Here is a 15,493-nt window from a genome sequence, read left to right on the forward strand (position 1 = left end):
TTGAGGAGAGCTAATAAAATCCCCGATAAGGGGTACTGTACAGGCACATGAATTCACACGAACACCATAACACTTAAGGACTAGCAAAAAAAAAATCTGTGCAAATCTGTTGCAAGTTGTACTAAGACTATATGAGGTTTGTAGTCATCTCAGCTCCATAACAGAAATGAACCTCTGTTATATTATGCTGACCCTTCATAAGACAAAACAACAGACTTCATGGAGGTTTCTAAAGTTTTGTTGGGATGGACCCCACCATCCCCAAGTTAAGATCTGCCCCCATGCTGAGGTCCACGCAGCTGGTACGAAAAGTTCCCAGCTCTGAAACATATTTATATTATAGTGTACAGAGAGGGAAGCAGGTATGCAGTAACAGGGACAATCCTATCAGAAACCCTCAAACTTTGTAAATGAAGGATAGGCAGACAAAAAAGAGGCAAGACAGGAGAGAGTATTTATTCCAGTTTGCCTTTCCATGCTAGTGCCTTAAAGCAGGCTACCCAGAAAGACTTATGCCTTCTTCAGTCATGTGCTACTTCAGATGTTTGGACATGGAGATAGATCTTTTTGGCCTTTGGAGCACTTTGCCTGCAAGAATAACAAGACATGAGCAGTAAACCAGGAATGAAGGTGCTCAGTGAGCACCTAACTTCAAGTTTTTCATTTGCCCTGCCTCTTCCCCAGAGAAAATGAGCAGCTAATCCTAAAATACTCTAGATTTGCTCTGGCTCCTCAGTAGATACTAGTGCTTCACTCACCACATGAGTAGCTGCTATCAAGAATGCCCTTTTTCTGTTCCACAAGAACAGTTAGGTTTTTTAAGCACAAATAACATTTATAATAGTGTTGCAGCAGGTTTGAGAGACTAGTGCAGCTATTCACAGGCCAGTAGACCTATGCTGCTTGTTTTCAGATGCCTAGGTAGACAAGTGGGAAAAAGAAAGTCTCTCCAGCTAGAGTCTGGGCATTAACTAGCAACTTCTTGGAAACATAGGAGGCAGGCAAGTAATCCCTGGGCTTCCCCAAGGAGCTCTGGGCAGGGATTTTGCACAATTTCAAGCGAAAGCTGCTAAGAGTTCATCATCCAGACTCACCTATGAAAGTTTTCAACATCTTCAACGGTCTCAGGCAAAACTCTTCCTTTAGTTTCAGGTAGAAGCAACACCAATCCACCCGCAATCAAACCAAGAACAGCTTCAAATCGAACAGATGCACAAAGAGCATGTTAGCATATACCAATTTCCAGCATATACACCACTTTCTACTGCCTGGCACAAAGCACTCATAAATGGCATTTTATTTTGTTCTTCATACAAGATGGGCATGTCAAGGCTCTATATGCAGAACCTGCATGCCACCTCTGGAGGATGTGGCAGCCACGTGGAGACAGCAATGAGCCAAGTTCAGTTGCAACTTATGCCCTGAACTATGGCATCTCGGGCTGGACAGACAACTGTAAAGAGGAAAAAACCCTTTCTGGTCTGAGTGTATGCCAGGAAATGGATTCCATTTTTCTGCTATTTACGTAACATGATTTAAAAAATATATACACAATATATTATCATCTCCTGCACAACGTGATTAAGTTCTCCACTGATAATTTCTTTTACGCACTTTGTACATGTTTGGTGTCTGTATTTTAAATCTACCAAGCACCCTCCTAAACGTGCTGTCTGTTAAAAACTGCATATTTCCATTCAAGACATTTTTTGTATAAACAGTGTGCTGATCTAAAGATTCAGAAAGGTTTTACAGACCCTGACCTGAGAGTTCAGGTCACTAGTCTGCAAACACTCATCTTGCATTTATTTACCAACCTCTTTCCAAATAGCTGGAGAACAGCCAGTTAACAGACTGTCAGAAAAGCTGAAGTATAACAGCCAGGCTTGTTAAATAGGCAATTATGTGAAGTTCTAAGTTTTGGCTCTTGGACTGAGACAATATACCTCACAGAAGAGCAGTAACTGATCAGATTTGAATTCATCAAAATATTAATCTCATCCAAACATTAGAACATTTTTCAGCTCTTTGCCATCTGTCGAACCTGTATTCACCTCTAGCTTCCTTTAAAATGCAAGGAACAATAATAAGGGCAAAGGAGACATGAATGCATAAACAAGCTCCAGATTGTTATAAACTGAAGGTTACTGCTTTTGTAGATGGGAAGGGGCTTCTGCTGAATTTGGGGCAACTGCCTTAGCTGCTTTTCCCTCCCTCTGAAACTTGGGCCCCACTGCTGCACCCCAGGAGCTGCCGGCACGGAGGTAAGATGGCACTTACTGAAGACTATCAGTGGCAGATCCTGCCAGACTTCCACCAGTCTGTAGACAATGAATGGGACGATGACTCCACCAACATCACACAAGGAGGAGCAGACCATCACCCCGAGGTTCCTGGTTCAACAGCAAAGGGATCACGTTAGCATCACAGTACTGTGGACGGAAGGGCAGGGATCACAGTTCTGACCCTTGCACAGGGCATGCAGCTCAGCAGACCACAAAATGCCAAAACAGTTTGCAAAGCCCTGGTTTTCCAGTGGTGGGCACATCGGGAAGTTATTCAGACCTAAGTACTGCAAGAATAAAAAGCTTAGCAAATAGGAACCAGAAAGTATATCTGTATTTTCACAGGTGTAAGCAAATTCCCAAGGTTAAAGATAGAAGAGAATCAGGCCCAAAGTGTCTGACAGGAGTCTCCAGATGCAGTAAAAATGTAAAACCATTAGCTTCAGTACATCTTAGGTGACGTAGTGCAAGGGTGGCAAACAATCCTTCTGTTTGCTATACACCATTAATAAAATTTAAAACTCTGCTGTATTCATTATGGATAGAGAAATAAGATTAATAGAGTCTCATGATTTCATGTGTTATGTAGCTTCATATAATTAGTGTCTCTCCAATGAAGAAAGGACAAGTAAGATTCATCTGGTCAGTGCAGACATCTTCTCTGCAGGCAATGGCCTACAGTCACTGGGTAGAAAGAGGAAATTTTGAAGAAGAATTAACTCTCAAGCTTTAGATTTCTGCAGTGCACATATCTGCTTCTGAGCTATTCACCATGCAGCCCACTTACAAATAGGGGAAAAAATCCAGTCCTCAGGTGAAGGGCTTGAGTTAACACACATTGTCCATAGCAGACTCCACTCCAGACAGATCCATTTAAATGTTATTTTGATTCAAACAAGACACAAATCCAAGCACCGCGTGGGACTTCAGAACCCTCATCCACCCTGGCTGTCTCCACTTTTCGCTTTATTTCAGTCACATGAGTTTTCATCTGCCTTAAAGTACATTTGTTGTCTTTAAGAATCTACTTTTTAAAGCATTTTACTTATGCTCCACCTACTTTATGTTCAGCAGTACCTGTGTAGTTCTGAAGCATTTGAGGACAACTTAGTTTAGCATAAAACATACGCATTGGCCTCAACTATTTGTTTCCCGGCCAAATGCCAATGGGGAAGAGGATGCACCTACCTGATGTATGTTGGATACAGTTCAGTGTTTACAAAGCAAACCATTTCAAAAGCTATTGTGATTCCCATTCTCCCAATGCAAGCAGCAATCACTTTTAGCCAATGTATATCTGCAGAGAAAATGCATTCAACACATTTAAAAGTATCCCAGTGATTTAGCCAGAATCAGTTAATATACCAGTGTTATTCTATGGAGGACCTCTGATCCCATATCACTTGATGTTTTTAAGGGGTCTTGTTTCACCTGTGTGAATGAGGGAATGCGAACAGCCAGCACCGCATGAGCTGTGGCATGGGGACCCTCCCAAAGCGGTACGGGGGACCCAGGTGCTTTGAGATTTATTATTAGCAGTGCTACAAATCAACCTCATTTCACTTCTGCAGCATGAGGAGCGCTACTAAAAGTCATGGAGGAAGCACCCGATGGCGGGGGTGGGTTTGCGGACCTTTGGGTCTGGACCTCGGGGAAAAGGGAGAGGTGAGTGCTGTTCCCGGGGAGCGACGCCAGGGTGGGAAGCCACCGCGTGGCCTCGTGCGGGTGACTCACCCTCTGGGATCAGGGCTGTGACAAGGCAGGCAGCCCCAGCCACCAGGTTTGCTGCAGCCCAGGGGTAGCGCCGCCCAACGCGGTCAATGGTGACAATGATGATGAAGGCGGCTGGGAACTCGACAAGCGCAGAATAGAGGAAATCCAGATACACATTCCCAGCGGCTACTCCCATGTGCATGATGAGCCCCTGGTAGAGGACAGAGCTTGTGAACCTAGGCAGAGAAGAGCACCCTGGCTTCATTAGTCAGTCAGAGGACTGAGGTCTGTGTCCTGCTGGAGCCTTCGTAACCAGAGCTTCAAAAACAGCTCTCCAACATTATCTTCTTACCAGTTGTACATCAAAATTAATGTGTTTTTTCTCATCTGTGGTGTCCTGACAAGGTCAATGAGTGAAGGACTCTGCTTTCTGCCATCTTCCTCTTCAAATTTAATATCCTGTGGAAGAGCCAGTACAAAGTACCAAGTACAGTAAGTTTCTACTGGGAGGAACTGTTGGAAGGCACTAGCATGATGCTTGTTTATATGCATAAGCAAACCCTCAGCTCACCTCAAAATGGGAAGGCATCTTTTTCCGATTTTTTTTAGCCATATCACTGACAATTTTCATAGCTTTGTCATTTTTTCCTTGAGAGATCAGCCACCTGGGAGACTCTGGGAGGCACCTACGATGCAAGCAGATGCTATTATATACCAAAACAAAGCTCACATAGTGCTCCCATGTATGGAGACTATGGAGAGAGAGCTTTGGTTGAATAGAGGCAGGTGTTTTTTTTCTTTGGGTGTTTTTTTTTTTTTTGTTTTTTTGTGTGTGTGTGTCCCCATCAGGAAAAGTAGTACATCCTGCTGCTAAAATGGGAAGAGGAGCAGTTGTGGTAGTGACTTTAGTCAGAGAAGAGTTTACTAAACATAAATCAGGGAAGGGCTTTGAGGGGGAGTGGCACCATCATTTTATTCAGCCTGTTCACCACAAACTGGCTCCTCTTAGGCGGTCATTTTCCAGTTCTGCCATCACAGGTTAAGAAGAAGTAAACAATCTAGAACTGGCTTACCAATTCACAAATATGCATAAAGGAAGACCACAAATCTCTTTCTACTATTCCTAACCTCTCGACCCATCCAGACAATTTCTTAAATCAAAGTACTGAAACTGAAAAATATCAATCAAAAAGAGAGGAGAGAATCCAAAATACAGGTGAACCTGCATGCTTTCTTTTGGTTGGACCACAAAAAGCTGCAACTTTTTTCCTTAAAAGAACATGTAAACAACCTGTTACAGCTCTGTTAGCATTCAACAATCTCTCAATAACCATCTTTTCAGTGTAGGGTCCACTAAATTATGTCAAGGCATTACTTTTCCTTTATGAAATCCTCAATGAAGATAATATATGATATTAAACCACTCTCCCCCAGCGTTTTCCAAAGTGGCCTTTCCTTTAAATAGAAGTCAGGTGTGGTGCACAGGCTAAGATGCAATGAAGTCTCAGTTGCTGAGGGGTCCTATTTCCCTCTCCTTTTTGCTGTGTACCTCCTCTTTGCACTAAGCACACACAACCAAAAAGCAGTGCCAAATCTCCCTCGGTATCAAGCCCTGGGAGGCAGAAGAAGCTGGTTTTTGGGTTGTGGGCAGAGGTACAACGAAAGCCCGTTTACCAGTAGTAGAGCAGGAAGAAGCAGCTTGGCAGGGTGACGGTGAGCTGCAGCCACCGCCAGTGAGGGATGGCATAAGCGACGGCATCAAAGACCAGGAGCCCAATGGAGAAGGCTGTCTGGTAGAGGATGCCCACCGTCCTCCGATACTTCGGACCGACGACTTCCGTCACTGCAAACATGCACAGAGACAGGTGAACGACAGCTCAGCCATGACTACTCAGTGCAGCAGTAACTTGCTCTGTGGGGACACTGGAAGACCAATGCTGCGTTAACGCCCCCAAGAAACCCTCTTGGTAATTCTGGGCTTCCTGGCATAAAGCCTCCAGACAAAAATCCCCTGGTGCTCACAGAGGAAGGTTTGCTTTTCTGTCACCCAAACTCTCAGCAGAGCAGAAAGCACTGGCCAAAGGCATCCAGTACTGTCCTCTCTCATGGAAATCTGTGAGTAAATCAAACATTCCTCAAAGTGAACAGATGGATTTTGTTGTAAAATCAAACACCAACCTACATAATGTCCCCAACCCAATAACAAAACATCATATTTTGTTTTCTAAGTAAGTGCAGCCTTTCAGCCTGCATCTCATGCCAAGTATATAAGAAATTCTTGTACCACAGGATGGCATACAGCTCCCCGGTCAGGATGCCTTCACGACTCATCTACACTTTGCAACTGCACATCACAGGATAGACCCACAGGTTAAGTCTTGTTGATACAGAGCTAAAAGTAACTATTCCAGCAGGCAGGCACAAGCACACTCAAGATCTTGCATCCGGTTGTGTGATTTCAAGAAAGCAAACCGATTAGAAAAAGAACAGAAAGCAGTTACTTAGCAAGCAAAGGAAGTGCTGCGTTTTGGAGCCACAGATTATCTAATACTGCTTGGCCAAACGATGCACGGACACAAAGACATGTCCTCAGGCTCAGTAGGACTGAGCCAAAAGCAGCTGAAGGGTAGTAAAGTGTCCCAGGAGAGCATGACAACAAGGTTGCTCTGTCCTTGTACCCTTCCCTGGGCATTCAGCATTGGCCACCCTTTGGGAGAGGTTACAAGTTTAAAGGGGCTTTGGGGCTGATTCTGGGTGACTTCTCTCTCATAAGAGAGTTTCAAGGAGAATCCAGAAGTAACAAGGTGTAACTGAGGGAAAATATCAGGATAGGGCAAGTCATTATCCTGATAGGGATTTTATGCTCTCAAATGGCATAAAGTTCCCCAGGAGAGGTGATGAAGATTTCATTTGTGCCAGGAAAAGATTTAAGAGGCCAAGGAAGCATCTAGAATATGCACAGGAAGGAACAATCATGTCTTGGCAGAAGATGATCTGGACTGTGGGCGAGATGTTTTTATTTTATTTATATCAGACATCTGCATAACTGCATTAGCAAGATGTCCCTGCTAAAAGACTTAATAGAAGTTTAGGGTGTTGACGTTTACATTTTTTCCACTATCACAGTGAACTGGATCACTCAGAGCTATTTGGCAGAGCCACCTGATATCCTAATCCAGATAAGGCTCTATTGGGCAACATTTAAAATACTTAATTTGCTGCTTTGGGGATTGCTTGGTCTTGGGTATTCTTGACAAGAGCCTGAACTCCACACCAGAGAAGTCAGAGAAGTCCCAGGCAGCTCCTCCATGCACCAGAAAGTGGTCCTGAGCCAGCCCCAACGCTGCTGCCACGCAGCTGTGCTTCACCACCAGACACGATCAGGCCAAGGCACTGGGAAAGGCATCAGCGCAGCCCGGCTCCTTGCATTGCTTTGCAATCCCCTGGGATGGTCTCCACTCAGACAAGTGCACTGATACCCAAACAGCTTGACTTGTTCTCAGCAAGTGTGTGCTGCTCTTCAGTTATTTTTAGGCTGTAAAGCCTCTGTTTGCCCTTTAATGCTCTTTGTGTCATAAAAATGCCTCCAATTTTCCCCACCCTGTACCTGCTTCTTTAATGGCCTCCTCTGTCATCACCCCTCTGCGACGGGGCTGGAGCAGCTGCAGTCTGCCCCGGGGCCGTCACCTTCCCCAGCCAGCGCCTGAGGGGAGGGAGAGGAGCCCAGAGGCCCAGATCTGCCAAGGGGGTCTGCACCATAGGGGAAAGCCTATCCTGAGGTAACAGCCCTAGTATACTACTGCTTGCTTGAGCTTTGAAGGCTACTGATGCAACATCTCCCTAATGACAGTGCTGGAAAAAATCCTGAGAAGTCAAAGAGGGAGAAAACTTCTTGATAAAACACCATGGGAGGCATTTTTTAAATGGCTTTTTGGGGGGTTTTTTGGATTGTTTTTTTTCTTCATCTTTTGCAGCCAGTCTTGCTCCTGGTAAAAGGTCTGAACTCACCCAGGATGTAGCCTGCAGTCCAGCAGCCCTTGCTGACCAGCCCTTGCAAGAACCGGAGAATGACTATCCACAGGTAGGTGGGCACGAAGACCAGAAGGATTCCACAGACAACGTTTGCAAGAATTGTATTTAAGAGGCAAAATTTACGGCCAAACCTGGATTGGAAGATAATACGTGTAAAGCAAAACACTAGTCATGAAAACACAGGCACTTTAAACTAGTAAGAGCTTTGTGCATCTTTGAAAAAAAGAAAAAAATCCAACTTTGCTATATAAGGGATAGATACATACTGACTTTTATTCTTAGCCCATTACTCACTTATCTGCTTTTCTATTCCCTGAAAAATTATTGTGCCAATTGCTCTGCAATTCCACAAAGGCTTTCAGGAAAAAGAAAAAAATTCCCAAGTTAAAGAACAATAGTCCTGTATTTACATATATTTGGACTGTGACTGTTATCCCTGAATTTCAGAACAGGCAGCTTAGTAATCTGTTTTTTTATAATGGCAGCGAAAAATAAGTATGGGTTAATATTATGATTCTGATATGTCTGCATGCATCAGATTTATAACAGATTTATATATCACAATCTTAATCTCCAAAAATCTGATATGTATGGATCTTGTTGTGAGTGGGCTGCATTTCACAGCTGGAGCAACTCAGAGCCTGCTGTAGTCCTAGGCAGGAGGGGAACAACGGGGAAGAAGGGCCTTCTAATGCTGGCATTTTTTTCTTTTTAACCCCAGCCACCTGGGCTAGGGCAGCTGGCTCTGCTGGCTCTGAACAGGGAGCTAAAGATGCCAGGACACAGGGATTTCTGATTTTTCACAGTAACTGCTGTTGTACCTATCTGGCAATCTCTGCGTCTACTATTTCGAAGTTTCTCCAAAGGATGCAAGATGTTTCCAAGCTGCAGCCACACAGCACGTGACAGATCAAGTGGGGGCTCTGAACCAGCGTTTCCTAGCTTCGGTTAACAGGGCTCTGGTAGGGAGTTTGGTGTATATGGTCCTAAAATAGTCCTTGCAGGCTCTGCAGGACTCACCGAGTGGGAGATTTGTGCAAATCCACCAGGTACGACCTAAGAGACAGAGTACTCGCTTCTCATACCGCGACAGAGCATCCAGGTGGTTGACCTTATTTTGAGAAGAGCAGAGATGATAGCAGTTGCACAACCTTTCTCTACCTTTACTAAGCTGAGTTGCTGAACACTGATAAGGGAGGTCAGAGAGTTTTACTGTCAGCCCACACCTACCTGTCTGCTATGTAGCCAATGTTTATGGAGCCAATAAAAAAACCAGCATTCACAGCAGACTGAAAGAGGTCCAGCTTCCAGGAGTCCTCACACACCAGGTTAAACTAAAGGAGCAACCACAGTTAGAAGCAAGAGAGTGAAACAAGGAGCTGGCTCACATCCACAAGTTTCCTTCACTTCAGATAAAGATTTAAATTTGTTTCTGGGTCAATGACCAATTTATCAGTACCCAGAAACCCTAGTGACTTAATTAAGCGTCCAACATTAAAACAGGATCAGGCCCTTGATCGGTTTCCTAGTATTTCCCATTCATGTCCCCTGTCTCGTTACTGGAAAGAACATAATCCAGGGCCAAGCTTTACGCCACATGGGTACACACACATATTTGCCATCTGGCCTTAGTTCTCTTATCTTACTTAAGTAGATATACATAAAAGCTGCCGGAGAATAAGTTATTTCAAAAAGCTGTCCTAACATGACCGAGAATCCCTTCCCATCCTATTGGTAGCTGGGTTTATTTAAAGCTATGCATCTTTAATCAACATAAAACCAGACAGATACTCTTCCTGATGCTCTGTGGGGCTTCCTATGAGGCTATTCTTCCATGTCTAAATTTTTCCTTCGAGCAAAGTAACATGCTTTACTCTGTGCTGTTCTTTCCCTTGCTTAGCTGCCAGAGCAAGGGACAACAAACAGAGCCCAAGAGCCTTCATGGAAACAGTCACATCCAGAAGCAAAACACATTGCCAAAATGCATGCAGAGGCATGTGATGTTCCTGGTTATCCTGTGAAGGAAGCGGCCCACGGGCCTGGCCTGGCACCCCCTTCAGAAGAAAAGGGAAGACTGATGCGAGAGCATGACTGCACGAACCCACACAGACTGCAAGTTTTCAGCTTCCCGCAATCTCAAGAGGTCACAGTGGGGGCATCTGGACCACAGCATCTGCTCGAGCCTTTTGCAGCAAGATGTGCCTGCTGCGCTGCTGCTCTGTAGACCCTCCGTTTGAGGTGTCTCACTTCCTCACTTGAATATCACACAGTCCATACTTTGCTGAAAGAAGTACACCTACAGTACACCACCTAAAATCTAGCTCCAGCCTCTTACAAAACTATAAATGCTGAAGTTGCTAGAACACAGAATTTACCTGCTCCTCTGTTTGTGTTAGATATGTGGGGGAAAGAATCCTGACTTCCACCATCTCCAAAAATTTGATGGAACTTTCTATGACAAAATCAAGTTTGTCATCCCATATACTGATTTGTTTTTAAAGGTAAAGCACCTAAAACCCTAAAGTACCCTAAGTAGCTTAAATACCATTTTCAGTTTATTCACACATCTTCTGAGAACAGAAAACAGCCGTGGGATTTTCTGCAATTTATTCCTGAATTAAGCTGTTTAACTGTAGGAGGTGATTACCTTTCCCCCACCCATAGTCATTCAATCATATTTGAAACAAACTTTAGAAGACTTTCGTCATCTAAAAAAAGAAAAGAAATCAAGACCTTCACATCTGGGCACGGATCCCCAGAAGACTGAGAGGTCTGTGCAGCGCGCCCACTTGGGGATCGGTTGGTTTTGTTTGTAGTGCTGTGACCCGCTGATCCCTCACAGGCACTGTTTACACACCTCCACCAATCCGACCTCTCACGCCACGGGAGTTTCATTCAGAACTGGACTTTATCTACCTAGGGATTTATTTGCTGAAATATGCTTTGCTCCCCAGCTGGAGATATAAGCCTCCTGAGCAGCCAGGGCAACACTTCACAGCAAGGACAGAGGGAAGACAACTTGCGAAGCGCCCTGCGCAAGTTCACAGCAAGAAGATCCCCTCGTCCAGGTAAACGGGTGTCATTTCAACACAGCCTAGGCTACCCCAACCCTCTCCCACGTCCCTCAGCTTGTCTGTAACTGAGGTGCCAAGGGACGGGGGGTACTTGTTTTTACCTCAGTCACAAGAGAGGTCCCCGGGAAGTCGTAGACCCAGCCGTCCTGGCAGGGACCGAGGGGGACGGCACTGCGGTTGCCCACGAGGCTGCCGAGGGGGTCAGTGCAGCTGATGCCCGTCGCATTCCAGTCCACCTCGTACCTCCTGCAGCGGCTGACAAAACCAGCCCCATGGCTGCCCCACTCGGGAACCGTGTGATTCAGCTGCTCCTCCAGGCTCCAGCCACACCGCTGGCTCAGCTCAGCCACCCCGGGACTGAAGCAGCGATGCTCGGGGATGAACCCGAAGAAGACGACACCCACGTACACCGGGGTGAAGGCAGCAGAAAGCAAACACAGGACAAAGAAGGTTTGCTTCTGGAACCTGTCAAATTCTCCAACATTCTCCAAAATGTCATCTAGGGTTGGCATTTTGGCATCAAAACCACCCCAAAAACCTCATCTAGGTCTCCTCTGCAGCACTGATACATTTAGTTGGCAGCAAAGCTATTTAAGTAACAAAGACATTTGACCAAAAGTCAAGACTAACTCCATAAATTATTAAACTACATGTTGCAAGCTTTATTTTTTAGGTTTCATTTGAAATCAGACCTCAATTCACCCAAGGAGAATTTGCATTTAACCCCTAATCAGAGCACATATGTTCCTTTTCTCCAGAAAAGCCGCTAACAGCCATAGCACTTCGGGGTTTTTTTTATTAGCCAAACAAGCTCCTCAAAGAAGAGGCTTTTTAAGGAGCAAGTGTAGATGGAAAATTCCACAAACATGCAAGCAAATGAAAAGTTTAGTGTAGCAGTTGCTGGGCACTGCATGTGAACAAGGCTTATCAACCGAGTTCTATGAAGAACGGGTAAGTAAACTGTGAAATAGAAGTGTCTCTACATTGAGCTATGTAATGGTAAAGGAACGGCTTTCCCACAAACTCCAGTATCATGTATGTCTCACCCCTGCAGCCACCCTCATTCTCCACACTCCTCCATTTCCAAGGAAAACCTCTCCCACCTACATCAGGAAACACAATTTTCACATGACCGTATTTTTGCAGTGATACAAAAGATAAAAAGCATTCACTAAGGAATTACGCACTGGGAATAGCTTTGGGAAGCCATAATACAAAATACTTAGGGCAAAAACAGCTATTTATTACTGTAGAAGACCTGTAAGACTTTGTGGGGCACCCCCAAAAACATGCAGTTATATCAGGCTCCAATGATACTTCATGCTGTCTATGGATAGACACTTGCTACTCCAACACCTTTTGCTTACAAGAGCTGCTTCCATCACAAAGAAAAGCATAAGTGAAGGTAACATTTTAAAGATGGAAAAAAGTGAAAAATGGTCTGAAAAGTGACTTGCACAGTTTAGGCAGCCAGGCAAAAAAATTAAAGACCTCCTCTCAATACACTCCAAAAAACAAACCAGGTTAGAAGGCCATTCTGGCCCAGGGACAGAAATAGGACCCGTTCTTCACCTGGTCTCGCTGCCCATCAGCCATCAGAGCAAGAGCAGCCTAATCAGGCACGAAAGCTGCTTTGTGGACCTGCACTCTCGGATCATTCCCTGCATCACACAGATGTGCTGCCTCCTCTCCCACCTCCTCTTCTCAGGCAGGAATGGCTGAAGCAAGGTAACAAGAGCTCCCCTCCTGCAGCCATTTACAGCTACATTACCCCAAGGCCAGCACAACACCACCCCACACCAGACTTTCACCTCCGTGGCTGCAGGGGCTCCATGTGGAGCTGGGGGGGGGACATGGGGACACACAAGTGCACAGCGGCCGCCACGCTCGCAGCCTGCCCCCGCAGCCTCCCTCAGCAGGAAGGTGCCTGCACTCAGCTGAGGCCAAGGAAGCCGAAACCAAAGCCTGCCCGGGAAGTGGGTGAAGTTTAAAGCCATTAGGCTGCATCTTAACAACACACCCAAAAAAACCTCACATTGCTTCTTTCTTAGCGGTTTTGTTTAACCAGTTGGTAATGGTGTGTATAACTTCCACGTGAACTAAAAAAGTTAGATCCAGACTGGGCCTTTTTTTCTGATTTCCCACCACCCTCTCTGCAGTCCAGACAGGGGTTGGGTGGCACTGTGCCATGCAGGTAGGTGTCTGTCCTGGTTTTGCCTGAGATAGAGTTAATTTTCTTCCTAGTAGCTGGTATAGCGCTGTGTTTTCAATTTAGGATGAGAATAGTGTTAATAACATACTGATGTTTTAGTTGTTGCTAAGCAGTGCTTACACTAAGTCAAGGACTTTTCAGCTTCCCACGCTCTGCCAGGTGCACAAGAAGCTGGGAGGGGGCACAGCCAGGACAGCTGGGCCAGACTGGCCAAAGGGCTATCCCATACCATGTGGCATCATGCTCAGTATATAAACTGGGGGAAAGCTGGCCAGGGAAGCTGCTGCTTGGGGACTGGCTGGACATCGGTCAGTGGGTGGTGAGAAATTGCATCATGCATCACTTGCTTTGTATATTCTTTTATCATTCTTATTATTATTACTATTTTATTTTATTTCAATTATTAAACTGTTCTTACCTCGACCCACAAGGTTTGGTTGGTTTTTTTTTTTCACTCTTAGTCTTCCAATTCTCTCCCCCATGCCACTGGGGTGGGGAGTGAGCGAGCAGCTGTGTGGTGCTAGTTGCTGGCTGGGATTAAACCATGACAGTCCTTTTTGGCACCCAACGTGGGGCTTGAAGGGTTTGAGATAATAACGGATTAACCAGAGCATATTAAGGAATTTATATCTGTTAACAGTTGCGGGTCATGATATTGATTCATCTGTTCTCTATTTATCTGATCTGCACCACGCTCTTTTTTTTGCTGTACATGTTAAAGATTGGTGTTGTTTTTTGCAGGTTGCTGTGCTCTGCAGTGATTAGTGATGTTTTGTCTGGGAGATTTGTTATTAAAACACTGGCCTTGAGCTTAATCTGGTATTTGAGCTTTGTACTGAAGCCATTACTGTACTTCAGGTACCACCTCGTGGAGACAGTTAGCAATTATACTTCTTCCTCTGAGAGGTTTTTTATGGAGGAAATACAGAATGGCACCTGTGCTACCTTCTTCTATGATATTTCCTCCTTCATTACAGCAACTTTTCAGTATCTATCTTGAACATCCTTGGGTAGTTAAGATACTTCTATTGGTATTTCTTGGGAATGTTGTTTTGGTTTTGTCTAAGGTTAATAAGCAATTTAAGAATATCATCCAGAGATCTGCCACAAGGCTAGATAGTTATGAGTGGCGGGGTGTGTGGGATAGAATAGGCAAATGCCTAGGACAGTGGGCACTCCCAGCGTTTTAGAACTTCACCCCTGAACGAGTGCAGAGTCCTGAAAAATGAGTAGAATATTTGGAAAAAGTATGCTGTCACCCTGGCAATTCTAGGGAGACACAAATCACTGCCATGTGCTGGGGCCTGGCCCATGCCTACCGAGCCCTGTTCAACTCTATTCAGAACCCTCAAGGGGAAGAGAAGGTCTCTGGATCTGACAACAAAACGACAGGCACTGCGGTTACTCCATCCCCTGCAACAGGCACTGCAACCGAAGCAGGGAACCAACCCATGCCAGTATCTGTCGCCCTTATACACAAGAAGAAATCTTGGAAGTGAAAGTCAGCTCTTCTAGTAAGGGATGATGAAAAAGCAGGGCCATCACGAGAAGAAGAGTAAGAACTCATAAACCCAATCCCTATCCCTGAGTGAGTTGTGAGACATGCGAAAAGATTTCAGCCGTTGTCCAGGCAAGCACATCATCACCTGGCTGCTCCGATGCTGGGATAATGGGGCTGGTAGTCTGGAATTAGAGGGTAGGGAAGCCAAGCAGCTGGGATCCCTTTCTAGGGAACAGAGCATTGACAAAGCAATTAGAAAAGGGGCACATGCCCTCAGCCTCTAGAGGCAGCTCCTGTCAGTCTCCAAGGAAAGGTATCCCTTCAAGGAAGATATTGTATATCACCCAGGCAAGTGGACCACCATGGAGAGAAGTATCCAGTACCTGAGGGAATTAGCCATGCTGGAGGTGATTTATGATGACCTGGACAACGAGCAGTTATCCAAAGATCCAGGTGAAGTCAAGTGCACACGCCCAATGTGGCAGAATGTACGGAGCATACCATCATCGTATGCCAACTTATTGGTAGTACTCACCTGGAAAGACAGAGAGGGATCAACGGTTGATGAATTGGCTGGCTAACTCCAGCAATATGAAAAAAAAAAATCTTTTCCTCCCTTGCCTCCGTTGTGGAGAAACTGTCCCAAAAGGTCCAGCAACTTGAAGAGGGTATGTCC

General features: G+C 45.2%; 1 protein-coding gene across 1 annotated transcript; it reads right to left on the reverse strand.

Moving 5' to 3' along the window:
* Window positions 1-521: 521 nt before the first annotated feature.
* On the reverse strand, window positions 522-13,039 carry LOC309587907 (solute carrier family 22 member 2-like; the record flags this gene model as incomplete). The annotated part of the gene is made up of 11 exons (XM_082306475.1): window positions 11,206-13,039; window positions 9,261-9,364; window positions 8,007-8,161; window positions 5,673-5,841; window positions 4,570-4,684; window positions 4,351-4,457; window positions 4,020-4,234; window positions 3,474-3,582; window positions 2,281-2,393; window positions 1,095-1,194; window positions 522-588 (listed from the first exon to the last, which is right to left on the reverse strand). The coding sequence occupies exons 1-11, from the start codon at window positions 11,614-11,616 to the stop codon at window positions 522-524; spliced, it is 1,665 nt and encodes a 554-aa protein (XP_082162601.1). The 5' UTR covers window positions 11,617-13,039.
* Window positions 13,040-15,493: the final 2,454 nt, after the last annotated feature.

This window comes from Platalea leucorodia (genome assembly GCF_965183815.1).
Source record: "Platalea leucorodia genome assembly, chromosome: 3".
In the NCBI taxonomy this organism is placed as follows: Eukaryota; Metazoa; Chordata; class Aves; order Pelecaniformes; family Threskiornithidae; genus Platalea; species Platalea leucorodia.